The following is a 22,385-nucleotide window of genomic DNA, read 5'->3' as shown; positions in this document are numbered from 1 at the left end:
ATCAGAACATTTGATTTTTTAAAAGAATATTATCATACATCTGGAAATATAGGTACATATGGTACATATGATCCAGATGTTTTTATTTTTATTGTGGTATCACAAAATGCTCCAAGCAAAAGAGGGAGTTATATCAAAATAGAGAGGCATATTCTCCATTTACAAATTCTAATTTATAATATAGCCAGGCATAAAAATTTGTTTAGAACTAGTAGGTTCCTCTAACATAGCTGCTGCATTGGTAGCCATAACTGTGCACTAAAAATTACTGTAATAGCATAAAATTTGTTTTGTGTAAAATCAATTTTTCAAATTTAACTTATTCCTCCTCCACTAGTTTAGATGTCCCACATAATTTACTAAACAATCTTCAAGTGCATGTTAGGCACCTACGAGTAAATTCACTCACAGATTTCACTGCTCTGAAGTTTAATAAAAGTGATTCTTATGCAACCCTATTCAAAAGCTGTCTGGACATGGTCCTAGGCAACCGGCTCTGGGTAGCCCTGCTTGAGCAGGGTGGTTGGACAAGATGACCTCCAGAGGTCTCTTCCAACCTCAACCACTCCATGATTCGGTGAAAACAATTTGCCATAAAACTATAAATGCACTGAACAAAGACCCTTAGGAATAGAAAGTCTCATGCTTCCTCTGTTGATGTTCAATGCAAAAACATCTTACAATGTTCTTCAGGAGTAGAAGTTTGTGCTTAGGACAACTGTACTAAGTCTCCCACTTCTGGTTTAATGACATAAAGCAATTCAAACTCTTCACTATAGTGCCAAGAATGCCCAGGAGGCAATTTATTGTTTTCAGTAACTAAGTATGAAGTATCCAACAGACAACAGGGAATTTCACCAATTAATACAAGTAATCATGTACCGTTTATTATAACCTAACCAAGATACCTGTTACTACAGGCTATGAACTCATTGGTGAGGGCCATAACAGCACCCAACTTATAGCCGTGAAATGCATTGCTCCTTTGGAAACCAAAAGCCCTTACAATGAGAATACTGGAGTGCACTTCAAGCTACATCTGCCATGACTGATCTGGATTAGGCAAGAAGATAAAAACTATATTCCTTGGGTCAGTCCCTGGAGAATACACTGCCACCTCTACCAGCACCTGTAACCTATGGACTATCTGCCATTGAAAATACTGTCTGAAGCTCGGCTTGTGGACCTTTTAGGACCCATATTCCAAATCAGAAAAATCTATGTTATTATATGGCTCAGAAAGAATAAAAAAAGATCAAATCTCATGAGCTAAGGCCTCTCCAGAGAGGGAAGTGATCTTCCTGACACTGCATTTGAAGTTGCTGTAATAACTCTACGATGTGTATGGTAATCAGTCACCTTTAAAACTAAACTAGCAGAGAGTTGAAAAGTGGTATGAAGAAACTGATGCATTCCCCTGCCCTAATAATGTCTTATTAGTCGTACATTCACAGAAATAAAAAGACGACACACCATGCCATCTGAGCTGGGCTGCAATTGCACTAAAAAGTCTCAATGGATTCTCAGAGAAGTCGGAAGTCAAATGGAAGGGTAAAGATCCTATTTTCAAAGTGGTTATGGCTCACTGTAAAATGAAAATAAATTCTGTGTTGTGTCCTCATTTCCCAGGTGGAAATTAAATAATTAATCTCTTCCTGAATGGTAGAAATGAAAAAATCTCACAGGATAATTATGCTGAATTTGAACTCACATAAAGAAGCCTCTCCAGTCTTCTTCAGCACTTTCATTGCTATCACAAGATTTTATCTAGTGGTATTTTGACAGAGATAAAGGATTAAAAGCTTGTCTAATTTTTCCTATTATTATTTTAACTGAAGATAATACCTCTATCTAAAAATCCCATCCCACATGGTAAAGCAATTCTGAGAGGATATTCCTGAAAAGAGAAGGGACTCCAGAATCTTGGAGACACAGGGTGACAAATTAGACAGAACAGTTTCTGGAAATTTCTAACAGCCATAAATTTCAACTTTGTTATGTTCAGTGGTAGTCAGCAAGCCTATAACTGAAAGGCTTGAATGAAAGAAAAAGCAGCAGCAGAAGAGGTCTGATATCCCTTCAGGGACATGGGGGGACAAGTTCCCCATGACCCTCCAGGACACATCTTTGAGGTCACATCTGTCAGTTTTAATAAAGAAGCTGGCACAAGCCTGTGGGGACTTTAGGTCTTTTTTGTGGTGGTTGAAATCTCTGAACTGGGTTTGGAACCAGTTCAGTGGGATGCCTTGAGACCTGGAGTAAAAGGAGCAGAATTATGTCTTTTTCTAACAGAGAGAGATATTTACAGAAATACTCTTGTACTTGCACTGCTTGTTAAGCCACAGAGCTCCTGAAAAGAAGTAGCTATTTCATCAGTCCTAGCTGAGCAGAAAGCCCAGCATACGTTCCTTCTACCTCCCTGCAGAAGCTGGGCTGATGAGCAGACCAGTATGATCCTGGAGCACTGTATGGTGCTCCTCCTTAAATGTTCATGATTCAAGCATGTAAAAAGCAGAGAATAAGCTTCACTACGGGTATATTACAGAGGCAAAAACTTACCCAGTCTTAAATAAGAGGGCAGATGCTCACCCACTTTGTAAATGTACATGCGGACCATCTTTGTTTGGACAGTCTTACTTTGTTCTTTTCTGCATAGTTCGCACAACCAGAGACTCGGACACGCGCTGCAGGTTTGAATGGGCTATTGCCTAGAGTGTTAATACTATAGGATTTCTATGCACTAAATGTCATCGTAGAGAGTCTCAAAGGGATATCTAAAAGTCCATCCTGCATTTTATTAATTCTTAGAAAATCATATATTCATTCATGTGGTAGGCAAGTTCAAGGTCACACCAGGGAAGATGAAACTACCATAAACTGAATTAAATGTTTGAAAATGCAGTTCCTTCTCTGTGCTCTCTCATCTCTTCAGGGTTGGAGCAGAAGAGCGGCCTGAGGAGGTAAATCTACTTCACAGATGACAGAATGGAAAGAAAATAATCTTTAAAGTACAAACACTGAACTTTAAAAATTATGAGTACTAAACCAACAGTGCTGTTGTAGTAACGATGTTCACTACCGATTTTAAACAACTGAGTTATAAATTCCATTTGCAGTCCCTCTCTCCTGCCACACAGTATTTCTTATCCTTAAGCATAAGATATTTATTTTGATTTCTAAGCTTTTTGAAAAGCAGAGGGCATTTATTTCCTCTGGAAAAAGGCAATGCTTCTTATGCAAAAGAGCAGGAAAATCGCATTTGGAGTCTTCCCAACTACTAGCTAAACAAGTAACATCAGCACAGCCACAAACAAACAAACAAACAAACAACAAAAGAAACCTGTGTTCTTCCTTTACTTTATCACAGGTCAATTATCACATAGTGCATGGGCAACTGCCAAAAACCACTGCTATGTTCAGACACTAAAACTTGCATTTTATTTGCCTGCAGCTGCATTGCACAATGAAGGGAGTGTTAACCCCCCCTCCCCAAGACAAAACATTACCTCCTCCCAAAGCAAGGGGTGATTGATTCACTGGTTGTTTTTTTTTCTTTCAGAGTAACTGTTACTTATCTTTTGTCCCAAATCCTATTTCTCTAAAATGCTTTGATTGCAAAGTATTGATTTTTTTTTTTCCTATTCCTTTTCATCCTGGTCTACCAGCACAGATAGACAGATGTGGCAAAGAGAATAATGAAGCACAATTTAACGTTTTTCAGGTTCAGATTTCAGATTTGCCCAGCATGGTCCCTATTTTATTTTCTGACATTCTCCCCCTGCCTGGAGTTCTAACAACTTAAAATGAGATTTTATGCAAGATTTACTTTCAATGAAATGAGAAAAAAAATCCTGAAGCTCTATAAAACTAAGTTTTTGCATCAAATTTTCAGACATAAAGCTAAAACTCATTTCTGTACTCTCCAAATTTCTAGCATTTGCCCTATTTCTATTGTCTCAAATAAAGGTGCTATCACGCAGCATCACTTGTAGGAGCTTAGAACTAGAAAAATTCCAGAATTTAAAATGTGAAGCATGTGGTTTCCTCAGCAACCTGCAACATGTATTTTGGTGCCTACTGGGTATCAGTAGTGATGCCAACTGTCATGTTAATTTTTCAGATCTTTGTTGCTCCTAATCTTCTTCTGTGTCTTTTATTTGATCTCCAGTTGGCCAGTAAATTTTCATTACTTTCTTCATCTGGATTTGAGAATGACCAGAAAGCATACTTGCTAGTTCACCACCTTTAATCAACACAACAATTATATTAATAGTTCATAAAACAAACTATGCAGTAGCCTGCGTCAATGAACCCAGAGACCCAAGAGTAAAGGGTGCATTTTAAATCATTTTTATTTCAACAACAGAAATTGCAGAAATTTAATATAGCACAGTTTTAGGCACCACACCAAACAATTTCTTGTCAGTGTCATCAGAATAGGTGATTACACATCTAAAACAGTCACAAAAAATAAAAAAAATTATGAACAGAAGTCCAAATGCCCAGCATAGCCATGTATCATTGGCTATGGCTATATTACTATTAAAGGTAATCTCTCTAAATTTCAAAAGAAAGTAAACAACTTTTCCTAAATGGGTAAGTTATGCAAGTTAATGATTTTTGAATAAATTATTTTCTTTTCAACATCTTTATGATTTTAGCTTTTGTCATAAATTTTCTTTTTACCTAGCATTAAAATAATATTAGTGTTCAAAATTTAGTTCATTAGAGTACCTACTTCAAAAATATCCTCAAATCTGAGTATATGCTGAGGGAAGAGTACTTGGTAAAAACTGATTGAATAGCATCTACTAATCTAATTCTTAATTCAGTTAAATTCCTTCAGCATGCCAACACCTGTACCCCATACCTCCTCACAACTGCAAGCAGCAGTTATATGCTGCTGCTGCTTCCAAATATCCATAGAAAAATATTTCTTAACACTACACAAGAGGAAAAGCTTTTTTCATACCACACGTCTTTCATAGTCTTTCACTCTATTCAATTAAAATGCCTAAGTACCACTTAAATCATGTTGATAAACTTAAACCAAGCATTTAATATCAGATAACTAAGCCAGTAAAAAAAAAAATACTACTATCTATGACCTCTGAAGATACTTTAAACTGTACTATCCAGATCTTCAATTAGAATATACAGATTAAAACCTGATCTGTCTGAACATGCCAGTTTATAAACAGAGGGAGGAATAAAAAGACTATTGTGCATGGAGGCAAAAGTTTAAAGGCTGTACATCTTTTTTTAAAGAAAATAAAATTCTCAAGTGTCCTGGAAGGTCTGAAAGACAGTACTTGGATAAAGCAGAAAACAGGCTCTGCACTTTAATAACAAGGTGCACTCTAGAAATGCAAAAAAGAAAAAGTAAATCACAGTTTACAAGCTTTAAGAGAAAAACATTTACATGAGAGGAGCTACAGGCTTCTGAAGTTCCAGGCAGAGGGCAGAAATAGCTATCTGTACAGTCAAAAAAGGACAGGCATATATATATATAAGATAAAAATGAGACATCATAATTTTCCCTAGCACCTGAAACAGATTTTATGCAAGTTCTCATGACTTCCACAGTACATAGAGAAAATCAGACCTGTCCTTCCTGAGGTATTTTCTCAAGCTCTGCTGTTACGTGGAAAAATGCTAAAGAGAACAAGAAAATGCAAAGCCCAATCTATAGAAAATCCCAAACCTAGTCTTAGATTCCAGGTCTGGAGAACCAATCAAAAAACTCAGTTAAAGACATCGATCCTAAAATTTTAAAGGACTGAATTTGTGTCCATTTACCCTAGGCCATACAAAAAATAAAAAGAAATTCCATATTGCACCACAAACCTCAGATAAAAGTATTGTCAGCTGGATTCTCCATAAAAATATTCTATGATTGCTAGTTATAGAAACTGAAAAAATCATCTTTGGATTTAAAAACTTCACAATTTAACTGTTCATGTTAAAGGAAATGGTTCCAAAAACTTGAAGGCTGAAGCAAATTCAAATCTCTGCATGTTATTGTAGTTAGCAGCAGAAAAGAGATATTTTTCTATAAACAGGTTATATGTTTCTCTGTTTAAGAAGCTCAGAGACAGGTTTACAAAACAACTCAAACTGCAGTTTATTATGGTAGGGTTATCCTCTGTTGAGCTATCTAGGAGAACAAGATCTTAAAGCCTTTAATCTAAAAGCTTGGGCCCTTACTTTCCAGTGTGAAGAGACCAGGTACTTTTATTGGAAAGCAGGAGCAAATGAACCTCAAAAAATAGGCTAAGCCACATGAAGAGACAAGATGAAACTGTCTTAATATGGATTACAGCGGTCTCAAGAAAACAAGTACAAAAAATGAGCGAAAAGAGAACCTTTAGCACTGCCTATAAATGAACCAATGAAAGATCATCCTAAAGAGTTAAGTAGAGCAAATAAGAAAACATGTGAAAAAACAGTGTAAGAGTAAACGGAAGTAAACCAACCTCCTTGACATTTAACATTTACACAAATGTCAGATTCCCCACTTCTTGGTTAAACATTCAGCTGGGATATCAATCAATGTTTGGAGTGTGCATGACCAATTTTGAAAACAAAGAGAAAGCACAGCACAAAAATTAGAAATCTGTGTTTCTAAGAAGATGAACAGTCAAAAAATGAGACCATGAAGACTGGGAATTATGGCTCTGTTGTAGAATTATTAGTGACTTATTTATCGCTAAACTCCATGCCTGAACTTCCATTCCTGCATGAAGTTTGCTGTAACAGAACTGAACATGAACTAAACCCTCATCATTCATAGTTATATACTAGAAGAAAAGGCATTGGCCAGGCATCAGAAATTAATCAATATTCTGAACTATTAAAATTACAAGAATTCAATAGAATTGCTTAAAGGCCTAGAAAAAACCCACATTCACAGCCTAATACATTGAATATGAGCTCCAAGAGCAGCTTCTCTAAAAATACAGAGGAAAAAATATTCTGTAAATTAAAATTTCTTGTGATACATGCATTTCTCTCTTTTTACCATGCGTAGCAGCTGTTTGGGAAACATTGTGTGCAATTTGCAAATGATCACCCATAATGACATTTATTGCCCTAGGACTCAATGCCCTTTGGGAAACCTCTCTAATTTCCCTGACAGGGTCTACTTTTTCTTATCCAGACCTCCCCCATTTCACTGACAAGGTCTACATTTCTTATCCAGAAAGACAGGCAGGAGAGTCTGAACCCTGATTACCCTGTTCTAGTAGTTCCCAAGAAATATTAAGTATAATAAAACAGCATTTCTAATGAAAGTTATATAAAGTTCTTAATCAACTTTTCTCAGTAAGTTACAGAGGAATCATCCTAATTGCTTCTATTGATACAACCCCTCATTCATTTAGTCACATACTGAAGGCATAGTCACCCAGTGCCCTGTGCTTTAAATCAGCGTGGCTTTTTTAAGATGGTGGGTGTGAAAGGATTGATTTTTCAGATGATGTGCCCTCCTATAAATAATTCAGTCATCGTTAATAATGAAGTGGAAGCAGAACCAGCACATGCAACCACTGAAAGGCAACAACCTCTGCTTTGAATTCTATTTTCTTCTTCAAAACTTCAAACTGAAATCCATCATTCACCATCTTCCCATTGCATGAATGGACTCAATCATTAATCTCCAAAATGTAAATTCTAGTTCAGACTTTTTGACAGACTTAGAACTCAAGATGCATCAGAGATGTGTACCTGACTTAGACCTCTACAAACTTACCTTCTTCTGAAGAACATTAACTTTGCGTTCCTTCACCTCTAACATGTCCTTGAGGTCATGGATCTCTCCTGCTTGAGTCCCCTTCTCCTCTGCCATCTCCTGAATCTGCTTTGTCTTCTTATTTAGCATAGTCTCCTTCTCTTCCAGACGTAATCGTAACGCATCCACCTAGATTCAGACGTGCAGAAACAGGGTTTATTTAGCACTGAAGGAGGGAAATTTTAGAAAAGCTGAACTACACTTCCACAAGGGAGCAAGCGCTGTCAAATTACAAATAGATTCAGAAAACTAACATCCCTTACTTGAGACTTCAACATACATAAGCTTGTGATAAAACAGTTATCACAAGTGGTAGCAGACTAAACAGTAAAAATAATCAAAAGTTTTATTCCCAAATTATATGAGACTAATGCTCCTTCTTGGAAAACCTCAAATCATACTTCTGACATAACTCAGTCTTGTAAGATGCAACTCTGGAATTTTTTTCCTCAAAGTAGAAGCCAACACAATGTGTTGTTGAGAAGTTTTCTTATATGTAGGAAGACTGGCCCCTTTATTTGAAACGTTACTAAAGTTCAGAGATTTAAACACTGACTCTTAGTACCAAACAGTCACTTTATATTCTAGGTTTTAATCAGAGTATTAGCTGAGCCTGGAGGTAATGAAAGCAGAGGTCCTCTGCAGCCGCTGCAGATCAAAACATGGGAAGAGGGTTACCTTAGGATGGCTAAGAATATTTTGGCTTAAATAGCAACATTAATAGTTTAAATGTAACGTGTTTTCAGCAGGATGCAGTTTTATATTGAAGATAAAATGGAACAAATGATACAGTACAGGATATTGTAGGTGCAATTTGGACACATAAACATACTTAGAGCTCCCATGGCCTCAATAAATTTAGAAACACACTCTGGGCATTCTATGGTATCTTCAAACTTCAAAACCGCATGTTGAGAAGCTTTTGCTTTTCCTTCTGCATTTCTTTTACACAAATGAAACACAGAGCTCACAAGACAAAAGAAATGGGAGAAGGAATCAGAGCTATCTGAATATAAATTTGATGAGAAGAATAAGGTCACCACAGAGCACAAGCTAATCTCAAAGACCATTGTAGAATACGAAATCCAACACCACCAACCTGCTCAAGATACCAAAAGAAACTCACTGACCCCTATCCACTCGGCATTCAGACAGAGCTCAAATCTACCAGCTTGGCTGCTAATCTTATTTGACAGTATCAGATTTGGTTCCTGTTAGCTGAATCTATTACAGGACATCAGTCACACAGAGTAAACAGGGTGATCAATGAACTTCTTGGTCCTTCTGCACAGCATAGGCTAGCAGAGACATGAAGTGAAAAGATGACTTGGACAACTCCAGCTAGGGAAAGAATTTAGGTAGTCACTATGCTTACAGTATTTTGAGCAACATTTAGTTTTAATGTGTTATTCTAACTCCACTTCATTTCGATTTGCTAATGGAAAAGTTGCCTCTAAGGCTCTACATTTACAGTATGTTACGCCCGCAAAACCCTTTGCTGTTTTGTCTGATTCCTTTTACACAGAGCAATAAGCACTTGCCAGTGGGGAAAAGAACTGCCCTGCTCTCCCCATCAGCACTGCAATCCCACTGCCACCTCTACGTCTGTAGCCTTCTCACTTACACATACGTTATTAAAATCACATTCCTGACCTCTCACCCAGCAAGTGGGGCATGGAGCATATTCTGCAGTGATGTTAGAGTACCAGGTACTACCCAAATATGATTTATAGGATTGCTAGTGTTTGTAATGAAAAGTTTAGCAGGTGGATCAGGCTTTGTCTTCTTTTTAAAGACACGCAGTTTTATAGATTGATTAGGTATGTTCTTCTCCGGATATCTCTACTATTAAAGCTAAGAGTCAGTTTCATTCATTCTTGAAGGGAAACTGAAAATCTCCCTCACAAGCAAATTCACATACTCTCAACAGTTGTGTTGCAAAATATTTGAGATAGTCCAGATGCCTACAGCACAGTATTAAGTGAAAAGAGGACATCTGCAAACAGAAATTTATCCACAGAATGCTTTCCATTTTCTGATTGATTATTCTCTTTGAACTCTATATTAGCTTATGGTTTGGGGTAAATTGCATTCCTGGTTTTATTTGTGTGAGGTCCCTGCCTAGGAAACCACAGAAAACACTTTCAAGAATATTTTCAAAGGCTGGCAGGACACGCAATCATCACCTTAGCACTATTCCTGGCAGAACACTGCACTTGTTTATTCATGTCAGCTCAGTTTATGTATGGCATCCTCCCACAGTGACAAGAATTGAGGTCTGTGGGAGTCAGGTGATGCCAACTTCAACAAAGTCAGCTTAAGATTTTCTCTGCACATGGAAACGACTAGGCAAATAGCTACTGAGGTGCTGACGCCCCTTCTCCTGACTTCTGCGTCTTGGATGGTGTTGTCTTAACCCTGGGTTAACCTAACTGCTTTCACAGTAATAGACTTCCATGTCTTTAATTATGCATGGCAAGTAAAATCTTACAGTACAGCTCAGGCAACTGCTAGTCCTTCGTATAACAATGGGCTTGCTAACTTGACCTGCACGTACCATCCAATTGCCCATGAAGTTTAGCAAAATATGCACATTTGTTGCCACCTTCAACACAATAGCCTTCCTAGATACAGGTACAACAGGTACCTCTTTTCAGCTGAGTACCATACAGAAGACTTAAATTTCTTCACTGTAAGAACCATGTATGAAAAACTGTGTTGGAACCATTGATCTGTCTTCACAGAATTTTCAGTAGCAGTAAATAATACTCTATGACTCTGTTCCTAATATGTATAGCCATACAGCAAGCATGTAGAATTCCAAGTTTCTAAGAAAAACTAGAACATTAGTAGCTCCAATGACTACCAGAATAAACACAATAAATGACATAATATCTAATTTAAATTTATTCCTAAGCCTTTTTTAAAATCTTGGATTCTGTAATTATATTTATGTCTTAGCTTTAAGAATATTTCCAACTTATAGCTTGGGGAAATCACTAAAATTTTCAAAAGTCCACAGTGAGTTTCAGAACTGACTCAGGAGCTTGAGTCAGTAGGACTTAGGTTGCACACATGTTTTTTCTCATTTTTACCATCATCTCCACTGTACAGTAGCAATCAGGGTATTATGACACTGGTGATTCCCACTCGGGTTTAGGAAGATGTCAGTGATGCCTAGAAAAAACAGTGCTCGACTCTTCCTGAGACTGAGTGACTCTTCCCATCTACCTGCCACCTGTTCAAACCATGGCTGAACTATTGATTTGTCAGTGAACCAAGCCATACACCCTTCAGTTATATCAGAAAGTACAGGCTCCCCTATGTTACATCCAAGCCCTGATTTCTCTGTAATGGCAAAATTCAAAACTTTTATTCTCTGTTGGTATGACTACATTCATGGCAGCAAAAGGAAGACAGAATACCAATCCTGAAATACGTGTTTAGAGCTTGCTACAGTTTCCAACAAAAGTCAGCTACTTTTTAAAGTAGATGCTGAAGTAATTCTATCTATGTCAGCACTCAGAATTCAAAGATAATTGAGAAATGCACAGAGGAAGACATAAAATTATATTTGGTATGTGAGGTGAAATGTTGCTTTTGTCCTACAGTAGATATTGCTATGTGAAGTCTCCAAGTACCTGAAATGGGTACATTTTAAAAAGGATCAGTTTTGCGACATTCTATTACTATCTTGCAAACGCATCATATAAAGAAAATAAGAGTTAAGGTGTCTTCATGATAGCATAGTCTGTAATTAAGACTTAAAAGCTATGTTTACTGACTGATTTTGAAGGCAGTGGTAGTTCACAAGATTTAATTCTCTATTTTTGACATTGGTCTTTCTTATTAATTACCTGAGTTGACTCTTCACCTTCCTATACAAATTGCAGCAATAGCCAGTACAGGCTTGTAGAAGAACTGAGAATGAATTCTTTATGAACATGCAGCTCCTAGTTACCTGGACAACTTAGATTACATGACTACGCCATGGAGCAGAGGCGCACACACCTGGCTTTGTGCAGAGCCTGTTTGGTTCTTGCTAGGGTTATAAATTCAATGCGGGACAGATGTACTGTTTCCAGGGCCTGCTCAGGTCAGAAATCAGTTCAACTGTTCTTCCAAAATCTCTAGCACATGGTATGAAATATCTAAACACAGTGAACTCAGTTCCGTGAGCTGAGTTTAATGCTTACAGGTGTCAGCATAGGTCTTAATGTAGCTGGTGCTAACAAGTCTTGCTAGAGACACCCATCTCCCATTCGCATATTCCTCACTAAACGTGATCCACTCCCTGTCTCTGATTTGGGAGAGTCTACTACAGTTTCAAAATGCTAGTGTAAGCCCCAGAAAAGCCAGACCCTTAGAGAATTTTATGTTCTACTGAGACATTCAGAGCAAATAAAATATTTCCAGAAGACTGGATTAATTTTTTTACTGAATATTAATTTGAATTTACCACATGGAACAGACCAATTGCAGAACCATGCCAGCTTGGGCAGTATACAAAAATAAAGGGCAATGTTTTCACTGATTAATTTGACCTCCCATTGAAGCCACATACCTTCTGGCACTGACCTAAGCTAAAAGGCTCATTGGGCAAAACACAAACTTTATATAGTTGAAGTCTTAATTCCAAAATAAATATTGATTTATTTTTTGTTTTGTTTACAAAGAGATTGCACATTTTTAGAGCTATTTTTAAAGGTTCCTTCACAAATTGAAAAGTTAACCACAATATCCTCTCCACCCAATAGCCCTCAAGATAAACACCCCACAAACAGCTCACTGTTCTTTGTAGTCTAGTGTGGCAGGTGGCAAATCCATTTTTGAGATATTATACCAACATCTTTTCCCCACCTACCTGTAGTTTTCTTTAACAGAAGACTAAAAGGCAGAGGCTTATGAAGGTATGCTCTCTTCTCTCAAAATGTTTATTTAAATATGACTTTAAAATACCAATCCCCTATGAAGATGTCTGTCAATATATGACAGAAAATGCACCTCTCTCCCTCCTCATAACTCTCTCGAGGTGTATAGAGAGAAGCTAGTTATGTTATAACATTGACCAGTGCTGTCAACAAGTGAGGCCAGGCAGGATCTCACATTCCTACCCTATTCCCAGTGAAAACTCTCGTATAGAAAAATACTTTTTCCTTAAAAAAACCCCAAATACATCACAGGATGCAACGACAAACATCTCACCACTGTATTTTATCAACATGTTTCAGTCTTACACTTGAGAGGATCAGTCGTGAAGACAGAAAAAAAGTAACTGTGTATGATGATTTAATTGTTGAGCTTTCTGTCAAGAACATCAGCAAGGATGAAAAAGATGTGATTATCTTTCAAAAAGTATAAATATCTTCTTGGAATTACATAAAAATTCTCAGGAACATAAATGGATCATTCGAAATATCTACTCTGACACCGTGCAATAGCCTGATAATCAACAACAGCTCGTATGTGTTAAATCCGTACCAGATTGCTACATCTTACTGTGGAGAACATGCTAGACTGTATTGAATCCATTAAATCTATCATAAAAACATTCTAAAACAGTATTGTTAATGTTTTAGCAACTCCTTACTGAAAGACAGACAGAAAATAATCTTTCACTGTTACTGCAGTTGCTATGTTTCACTTACAATATGTGGAAGCAAACTATGTGAATAAACTAAAAGCAGTAAGTAGAAAATCTCTCTCACCCTTCCCTCCCACCTCCCGCCTTTCAGCCACGTTTTATTAGTAAAAAAGAGTTTGCACGTTTCAGAGGAAGAACCAGATTTGGTTTTGTATTGTGGTGCTATATGAGAATCTCATTTGGAAGAACCCAGTGAAGAACAAATATTCACAATGGTTATTTAGTAATATTACAAGTTAGAGAGTAGAATAATTTTCTATATTAAAAAAACTCCTTTGGCCTTCAGCTAGAATAAAATCAAAATGTTCTGAATAACTATCAAGAGTATCTATCAATCATATATAACCAAGTCTTTTTGTTTTTAAATATTTTGTTTAAATTACATTTTATTTGAATAAGTATGTTTACCCACCACAACAGCTGAAATTATGACCATCTACTGAAGTCTTTTAACTTGTTAATAAAGTACATTCTTTCAAGAACTTCATCTCTCATGGGCAGAAAAGTACTGCTTTTTATTATTTAAAAGTATGAAGAGAAATGTGTTTCTAGCTTTGTAGGTTTGTCACAAAACTGCACAGTGATTTAATATATCTATATTATTTTCAATCACTGTAATGGATCAAAATCTGCAATTCACATTTTAAAACGTTTATTTACCTAATACCTACTTCCAATGATATTCTGAAATGTAAATATTTTTTAAAATAAACACATACGAATCTAGGGTACATTCCTGACTAGCAAAAAAGAATGAACAAATTTTACAAGAAGTTTATGACTGTAAACTAGCACACTTTCACAGTTATACCAACTAATGCAAATGAACCTTGTTTCAAGTGAATAATCCAGAAGTATCAATATAAAATAAAAGTAGAAATTCAAAATTAAGTTTTCTAGCTTGTAGAATTAAGTCACAACTAAAATTGGTCACTTAACCCATTTTCCTTCTGTCCAATAGGAAACTAGGAAGGCAAGTTTTTAACGGCATTTTTTTTAAAAAAAGATAAGATTTTGAGTGCATACCTATCTCTTTTTGTTCCAGAGAAGCTTAACACCTCTCCATCTGCTATCTCCTCCCTGTTCAGTCACCTCAAATTATTTACCCATCTGAAATTATCTGTTAATTCAATCAAGTTTAACACAGAGCTATTATTCTCAGTTTGTACTTAAACTTTAAAATTGCTGCCCTTATTTCAGATCTGGATAAACTTGTGGGCCCTGTCTGAATTTCCTTCCATATCTGTGTCAGTTAAATCTAATAACTAAAGATATTATCTCTCCCTGCAAGACTTCTGTCACTCACAGTCTTTCACTGTCATGTCTACAACAGTACTGCTTTAAAGGAAACCGATTCTGCGATTTCAACTTCCAAATAAATCTGAGAATAATCAGAAAAGCCATCTTAGAACATCAAAAGATATTTACTATGTAACTTCTGCATGTGGACAAGGTCATGTGCACCCATAGATTCACCGAATATGGCTAAAGGAAAGCTACATGAGGGTAAAAAGTTCAAATAAATTTTCTTACACTCTTGTAACGTGGAATCTTTCTACCAGTGTTACCCTCAAGTTTTCTGCATGCCTATTTTCATAGCTCCTTTGGCTTTTTACTGTTTTAGCTGTAACAACACAAATATTTTTTGATGCATGACCGCCATCTTTTGGACTTCTACTAACACTACAATTTTCCAAGCTGCGATTGAAATGCTCTCTTCACGCAACATTTCATGCTTGTTCTTCAAGAATGTCCAGAAGCAATAAATTTACACTATATTTATTATCCATTTGATGTTCAGATACACACTTGTGTCTTATATAATATGATTATGCATTGATTGCATTGATTAAGCATTTCTTATCGAAACACAGTTTTGAAAATATTTTTCCTTTATCTTGGAATATGCATCAAAAAACATGAAAGCCCATATTTCAGGTGTAAGCACAGGCTTACATGCAAGAGTTCCCATACATGCTGACAGTAGCAGTGAAGCCTCAGCAAGTTGTGTGCTACTGGAATACTCTTTCTTTCTCTGCTCTCTTTTAGCTACAAGGTCATTGAAAATAAATCCCCCAGCTCAGGCATTGCAACTTCCAATTTAGCTGTGCCTAGGAAAAATAATTTTAGTGACTGCACGTTAGTGGAGCATGTAGTACAAGTGTGTATCCATTCACAGGAATATGCATGTGCTTATACACACATATGTGTCTTTACGATCAATCCTCCAGTCTAGAGAATCAAACATATAATCAAAGATACAACATGCTCAGAACAAGGAGTACTGAATGACTATGGGATATAACCTAAGCAAGAAGAAAAGAAATAATGCTTTTTATTTCTTTCTCTATGAAAAGTCAGTAAGTACAGAATTTTCCATTTCACCTCTGTCTGCAGGATAGCAGCTCTTTGCTCCTTAGCTGTAAGAGACTCTTTCAGAACTTCAATATGTTGCTTGCTGTCAGAGAACTGATTTGTGAGGGTCTCCAGCTTTGTCTGCAAGGCCAGCAACTCGGTGTCTTTGCGTGATAGCTCCTGTTTCACCTGACCAATCTGAAAAAGAAAGAAAATATGGGCAAAGGAAAAAATAATTTACACTGTCCTTATAAAAACAACTATAAATTCACATAACTACCAACAAACAGTATGATACTCTAAACTTATGCCACGGAATTGTGAAGCCTTCAGTTATGTTGAATGGAAGGCCAGCAAAAATTTGTGTCACAAGCAAAAGATACAAGGAAAAAGAGGGGGAAGCAATAGCATCAATTTTTCAAGAGAGGTCCTTTTTAACAGAGTCAGTCTATTGTTAGTCATCTTTCAAAGGACTGACCAAAACCATTTACTTAGCAGGGATAAGTTTTTAATGAAGATGAAGCAGAACTGTAATGAGAATGTACCCTTACCCTGTAGTATCATAAAAGATGAGATACCTACAGGTCTCTCACAGAAGCATGATGTTTGCTTTGAAATGTCAAACAAGCAGGTTTCCGTCCATCTCTCCATCCATCAATCCAGCCTCATGCTTACAGAGTATGTAAAGACACCTTTACTTTTCCCACTATTTACGAAATGAGCATTTCAATCTTCTAAGAAATACCTTTTTAATTTATGGAAGCTTCTTAAAGCAGATACAAATATACATCAAAACAACATGAAAACTGTTTCTGGAATTGCACTTTGTTGACAGCAATTTCCTAGATTTAATTTAGTGAATTAAATCAGCATGGAAATACCAATTTATTTTAACAAATTTAGGTTGGAGACATACAGTAAGAAATTTAAAAAGTAAAGCATTGAAATGAGACGAAATCTCATTCTAAGTGCAATCATCACCCAGGACAATTTGATGTAAATCTGGAGGAAAAAAAAAATTAACTAAAGAGGACAGGGAAGTCTAAAGGTAGACTTATGTCCAAGTTTATAACCAACTTTCTGGTTTGCCTCCGATACATCTCACAGAATAAAATAGCAATGTTTTACTTTTACATATTATATAGCAGAGGTGGACATATCTCTAAAAACTAAACAGTTTTCTCTTTTTTAACTTGAACAATTTTGTTTGTGACATTAAAAAAAAATCCTTGAATCTCTAAAGTATGTTGTTCAATGCTTCAAAACAGAAATTAAAGGACATCACAGACTGAGAAAAATTGTCCAGGTCATCCTCCATTTTTGGGAATGTGTCAAGAACAAAATTAAATTGATATAAGCTATAATTATTATTTTTTAATTAGAATAAATGCACATACTAGTAGAAATAACTGAGAGGAAAAGCTTGGGTAGATGTGGTTTTATCTTGACAACACTGTTTCCATAATGGGCAATTAAGGAAAGAAAACTCTTTACCGAAGAGTATTAAAATAGCATCAAAAGATGTCATCAAGGACTCCTGTGTTCCAATGTGAAACAGCGTACATGAGGAGATAAGGAAGAAGGGGAGCGGAAGAAGGAGGACATTTATCTCAAAAAACCTCACAAAAACTGATTTTTTAAAATGGAATAATGGGAAGGAGTATAAGAAGGATTTAATTTATAGAACTATTCAATAGTTTATTGTTCACTTAATTCAAACATACTAGGTTGTTTTTTTCATATTTTTACTAGAAGCAAGTATGTCCACAGAATGATTTCACCACCTATCTAAAGTAGATACAAAAGTATTGATGTTAGCAGCACTATTTCTGCTGTCAGCTACTGGCCAATACAACCAGTTGCGCAATACCACTAGGCACAGCAGAATAGCTGGGAAGATATGAACTATTTACTGCTAGTTATGTTTTCTGGAGTATCTAAAAAAAAAAGCCTCCTTAAAAATTTAAGATGACACAAACTTTTTAAACTAGTTGGTAGCCTGAATTATAGTAAAGCTTTCTCAAACCAGTTTTGTATTTCTTTGAAAAGATAACATTCTTTTTGGAGTCATCTCTGAAGAGATGTGTACCCTAAATACTTGTGTTTTGGTGAAATGCTCTCATCTAAACACGACCACATTTCATTACATTAACATTCCCATGTAGCACCCTAAGATCATTCTCTCTGGAAATACCCATTTCAGAGCTGTAAGCCCACACTGCCGATGTGCTAAAGCTCTTTAGGAAGAATGCAGTGCATACCATTCCAAGTTGCAAGGGAAGTTAAGGCAGCATTAAGTGCTCACTAATGCACTAATTTCACAGCAAAGGAATAACCTAAATTCAAGCTGCTAAAATTAAACAAGCAGTTTTAAAAAGCGTTCAGCATCCAATTTTTGTTACTTTTTGTGAAACAATGTTAAGAGGGTTGAGCACATGTTTTCAAATTATTTTTGTTCTACTAGGGAAAACAAATCTCTTTGGAAGTCTGGCCCCAAAATGGGTGCTGAATACTTTTGAAAATCTGCTTCAACAGAGAAGAATAAGTTACTGCTAAAACAGCTCATACCATTAAAAAAACAAATACAGATGTTCAGTTGAAGAGTGACGTTATGGACACCAAAACCATGTGAACAAAGAGGCAGCTACAAGGCTGAGCAGGCTGTTAGTTCTATTGTTATATCAAGTCATATAGAAGGTAAGAGAAGAAAAGCTACCCCAAAAGCCAGAGAGCTAGCAAGCCTCAGTGAATGGCCACTGCACACAAAAGATAAATCTTACTGCAGAGACCTCGGCCTGGAGACCAGCCACTCTTTTTTTCAGGTCCTCCCCTTGAGCCTCTTTGGCACTTAGCTCTTCCTTCAGTTGCTCTACCTGTCACGACATTGTTATGCTTTTAAATATTTATAATTTGTCAGCTTCTAGTTAGCCTGTTTTAAGCCAAGTAACTAAAAGTGACAAAGAACTGAACAGAAGGATCAACACTGGTCACTCATTTTCTCTTCCATTCTTCATTAAGTCTTCTCAAAACTTTTATGTCTCTGTAATTTCATATAGGCTGCCAGATAAGAATTTGATTATGAAATAAAGATGTATAGTTATGGTTATGTTTATATATGTCAAGGTTTTGAAACTGGAATTCATGAGGAAATTAGGACAGGAAAAGGGACATTTTTAAGTTTAAGAGAAATAAAGTTAATTGTCAAGTTACAGCCACAGATGACTATACAATACAATACTGAAAAAATAAATATGTAATTACAAAACAGGTAGGACAGCAAGATCTCAAGATTGGAGCTGGCTATGAGTCATGAGTGAATAGTTATCAAAAAGGAGCAAATTTTCTGCGGGAAAATAAAGGAGCAGACACAGCAGATGGAAGACATCCAGAAACTGAGTAGCTGAACAGATCTATAGGCCCACAGAGGAAGAGGAGAAGGGGAAATTGAAGAGTTGCTAACAAGGGAAGAAGGAAAGAAGGAGGAAAGAAAGAAGGAGGAAAGAAAGAAGGAGGAAAGAAAGAAGGAGGAAAGAAAGAAGGAGGAAAGAAAGAAGGAGGAAAGAAAGAAGGAGGAAAGAAAGAAGGAGGAAAGAAAGAAGGAGGAAAGAAAGAAGGAGGAAAGAAAGAAGGAGGATGGAAGGAAGAGGTGCTAAAATCATCTCTCCATTCCTAATTTCTTCTAGGAATTGAAAGGTATCATTCAATTCCTAGAAGCAACTCAGTGGGATAAAGGGCAAAAGTATAAAAGAACAGATGTGGTTATTTTGAGGTAAATCAGTGAGCTGGTGTGAGGGAAGTGGAAGAAACACATACTTATTACATGTTTCTAGTTTAGGGCATGTAACACTTCTCCAAGAAACTTTCTCCAGCATTCTTTTTTCAACAGATAATTTCAAGCAGGACAAATGCAGTAGGTTACAATTCTTCAGGACCTAGTAGAGTAATTTTCAACCTCTGTTCCTGGGATTTGTACACTGCTTGCAGGGAGTATGCAAAAGCTAACTAAGAAAAGCAGGACTGCTCATAGTATACTTAAATTTACTGTACAAGGTGGCCTGAATCTTCATTAGAAAATGTTAGGGCCCACTAAAAGACTGTGAAACACTTTGTTTCTTTGGGAGAAACGAAGAATGAATTGAGTTTTGACTACAGGCAATTCAGTAGTCAGTGCCCATCTTTATACCTGAGGATCAACATGTCTCACTGCTGTATTTGTCCTGTATTCCCAATGGCATAAATTAATGTTGGCACCACCACTGTTCTAGAATCTACCCTCATTCTGACTCCACTACTGGAAGGACAGTGTAATGGAAAGCCACTATAGTGACAGTTCCTGCTCTTTTCAGCCTTTACATATTAGAAAGAACTACTAGTTATAGTGCAACAGTTGCAAAAAGAAACACTCTTTTTTCAATAGACTACATTTGAAAAGACTCTAGACCAAATAAAACCTAAAACTATAATGGATTAGCAATGGTCTAAAGATAAACACAAAATCCTTCTGAAATAAAAGAAACTTAAGTGTGACAGTAAAAGCAGAATTTGGACCACTGACCTTACTGAACCACCATTATAATATTTTCAAATTTGAACCTAAAATTCTCTTAAATATTTTTAAGTTATTTTAGTGGCTTCATGGCAGAATACAAATAAATTCTGTTTCCCAGCACTCAAAGGGGAACCCAGACCGTAACTCCTTACTGAAGTATGAAAATTTCTCTCATCTGTTCGCTAAGCTCAGTTTATCTTACTACTGTCATTGGTTTTCTCAGTACCTTATTTTTCATGAATTTGGAATGACTACGGTACACCTCCATTTGCTTCATTTCCTCTTCACGTTCCTCTGTGCTCAGAGCTCCATTTGACTTCAACATCTGAATCTCCTCTTCCAAATCCCGGAGGCCACGCTCCATGGAAGAAATTTTTGAATCCTGAAAACGATTAGAAGAGACAGATAAAGATACACAGTTAGATGATTTGTTAACATACCAGTGGAGTAAAAAAAAGGAAATTTGTTGGACATGTACCTGCCCCTGAAATTTGCTCCTGAAGTTCCTACAGAAATCAGTCTACACCTCTTTACATAGCACCTGGCTGAGTGCTCAAGTACTCATTTTTCAATTTTTTATACCTTTCAAGGAAAGCAAGAGTTTAGTACTGAAAGAAAACATGGCTAGGGGCAGGGACACAGTATACGATGAATAAATACAGGAACATGAAAAAAGGTTGCCTTGTAATGCAAAGCCAGCATAAAACAGACAAATTTAATTCTAATTGAATGAACAGCAAAATGTGACTGCAAGAATGGCAAAAAAATGGGTTTGTGCTACTACTAATTTAAGTGGGGTCACAAATGCAGAACATAAAAAGCACCATACGCCAGCAAAAGATGCAACAATCTAGTTTTGAGTGGATAAAGCAGTAGAGGATCCTTCAAGTATTTTGGCTCGTATATACAACACATAAAACATTTCAATGGTTAAAAAATATACATCTGGAAAAATTAAAAAGTCAATCTACCATTATGCTCATAGTTTTACAGGACAATCAGAGGTTTTCAATCTACTTGGTTTACTGCTTCTTTAGAAGTCTTATGTGTTAGGAACAGCAAGAACAGACTCATACAGCACACACAGCTTCATGCATACTCATGAACATGGATATGTGTTTATGAATTGTAATCTCTTAAAGCAGTCTATTTTTCTATTTCATTTCTCCAAAATATTTCATCTTTCCTGAAATACAGGTAAGATTTTAAATTGTCCTCCACTCTTTCATAGACCAATCCTTTGTAATTTTTTTTTTGTCTGATAATCAAAGCACAGCTGAAAAAAAGCATGAAGGATTTTCACATATAGGTTTTCATTCATGAGATAAGATTTTTCTAAAGGACCATTATGAAGATCTAGTCGGATCTCCTGCTTAATTTTTGGTACTTAAGTTAAAATCAGTAAAGCAGACTTTTGCAACAAAAAATTAGAGAGGTAGTAAGGTGAAGTGATCTGTTGTAATTTACAACAGTATTTAGTTTCAGTGCTCACATCATTTCCCAGAAATACTGGTGTTTCTCTTTTGATAGTAAAGTTGGCTTATTGTTACCAGATGGTCAATTAGTTTTCATTACTATGGACCACAAAGATGACTAATAAAAGAAACACGGTAAATGAAAGGCTCCAGAGTAGAAAGATGGGAAATTACTGGAAAGTAATTTCCAGTAATAAATGGAAAGAAATAAATGGAAAGAATTGGAAGGGAAAAAAAGAAGGAAAATAAAAGAAAAAGGGACCAATAAAAGATGGAGGGAGAAAGGGAGGATACAGAAATGGAAGAGAATAGTTTGCAAAGACAGTTTCCAATTTTTTAACTGTATTTGTCCAAACCCTGTCTGATGTACTTTATGGACCATACAATATGAAATATGATTGCATAAAGCTGTGTAAACCACACACTCCACTTGTGGCTCCTGACCTCTTGGCAAATTGCCATTGTTCCATTAGATACTTGAGTTAATGGTTTAAGAATTCAATCACAAATTCATCTCAAAAAGCTAGGTTTACAATGACACACATCTTTCTAGCTATATGACCCATTCTTTAA

At 36.3% G+C, this 22,385-nt stretch overlaps 1 protein-coding gene across 4 annotated transcripts in view; it reads right to left on the bottom strand.

Moving 5' to 3' along the window:
• Positions 1 to 22,385, bottom strand: part of ERC1 (ELKS/RAB6-interacting/CAST family member 1) — a 319,812-nt gene that overhangs the window by 209,270 nt on the left and 88,157 nt on the right. For 3 of the 4 annotated variants that reach the window (XM_072873069.1, XM_072873087.1, XM_072873078.1), the window contains exons 5-8: positions 20,564 to 20,719; positions 18,578 to 18,661; positions 15,819 to 15,986; positions 7,751 to 7,918 (exon numbers count right to left, since the gene is read on the bottom strand). In XM_072873069.1, the coding sequence (XP_072729170.1) occupies positions 7,751 to 7,918; positions 15,819 to 15,986; positions 18,578 to 18,661; positions 20,564 to 20,719 (576 nt within the window). The remainder of the gene's footprint in view (positions 1 to 7,750; positions 7,919 to 15,818; positions 15,987 to 18,577; positions 18,662 to 20,563; positions 20,720 to 22,385) is intronic. The other variant, XM_072873097.1, reaches the window with a different exon arrangement.

This window comes from Ciconia boyciana, chromosome 1 (genome assembly GCF_034638445.1).
Source record: "Ciconia boyciana chromosome 1, ASM3463844v1, whole genome shotgun sequence".
NCBI classification, from domain to species: Eukaryota; Metazoa; Chordata; class Aves; order Ciconiiformes; family Ciconiidae; genus Ciconia; species Ciconia boyciana.
The sequence above is the reverse complement of the archived record's forward strand: the minus strand, read 5'-3'. Positions and strand labels throughout refer to the sequence as shown.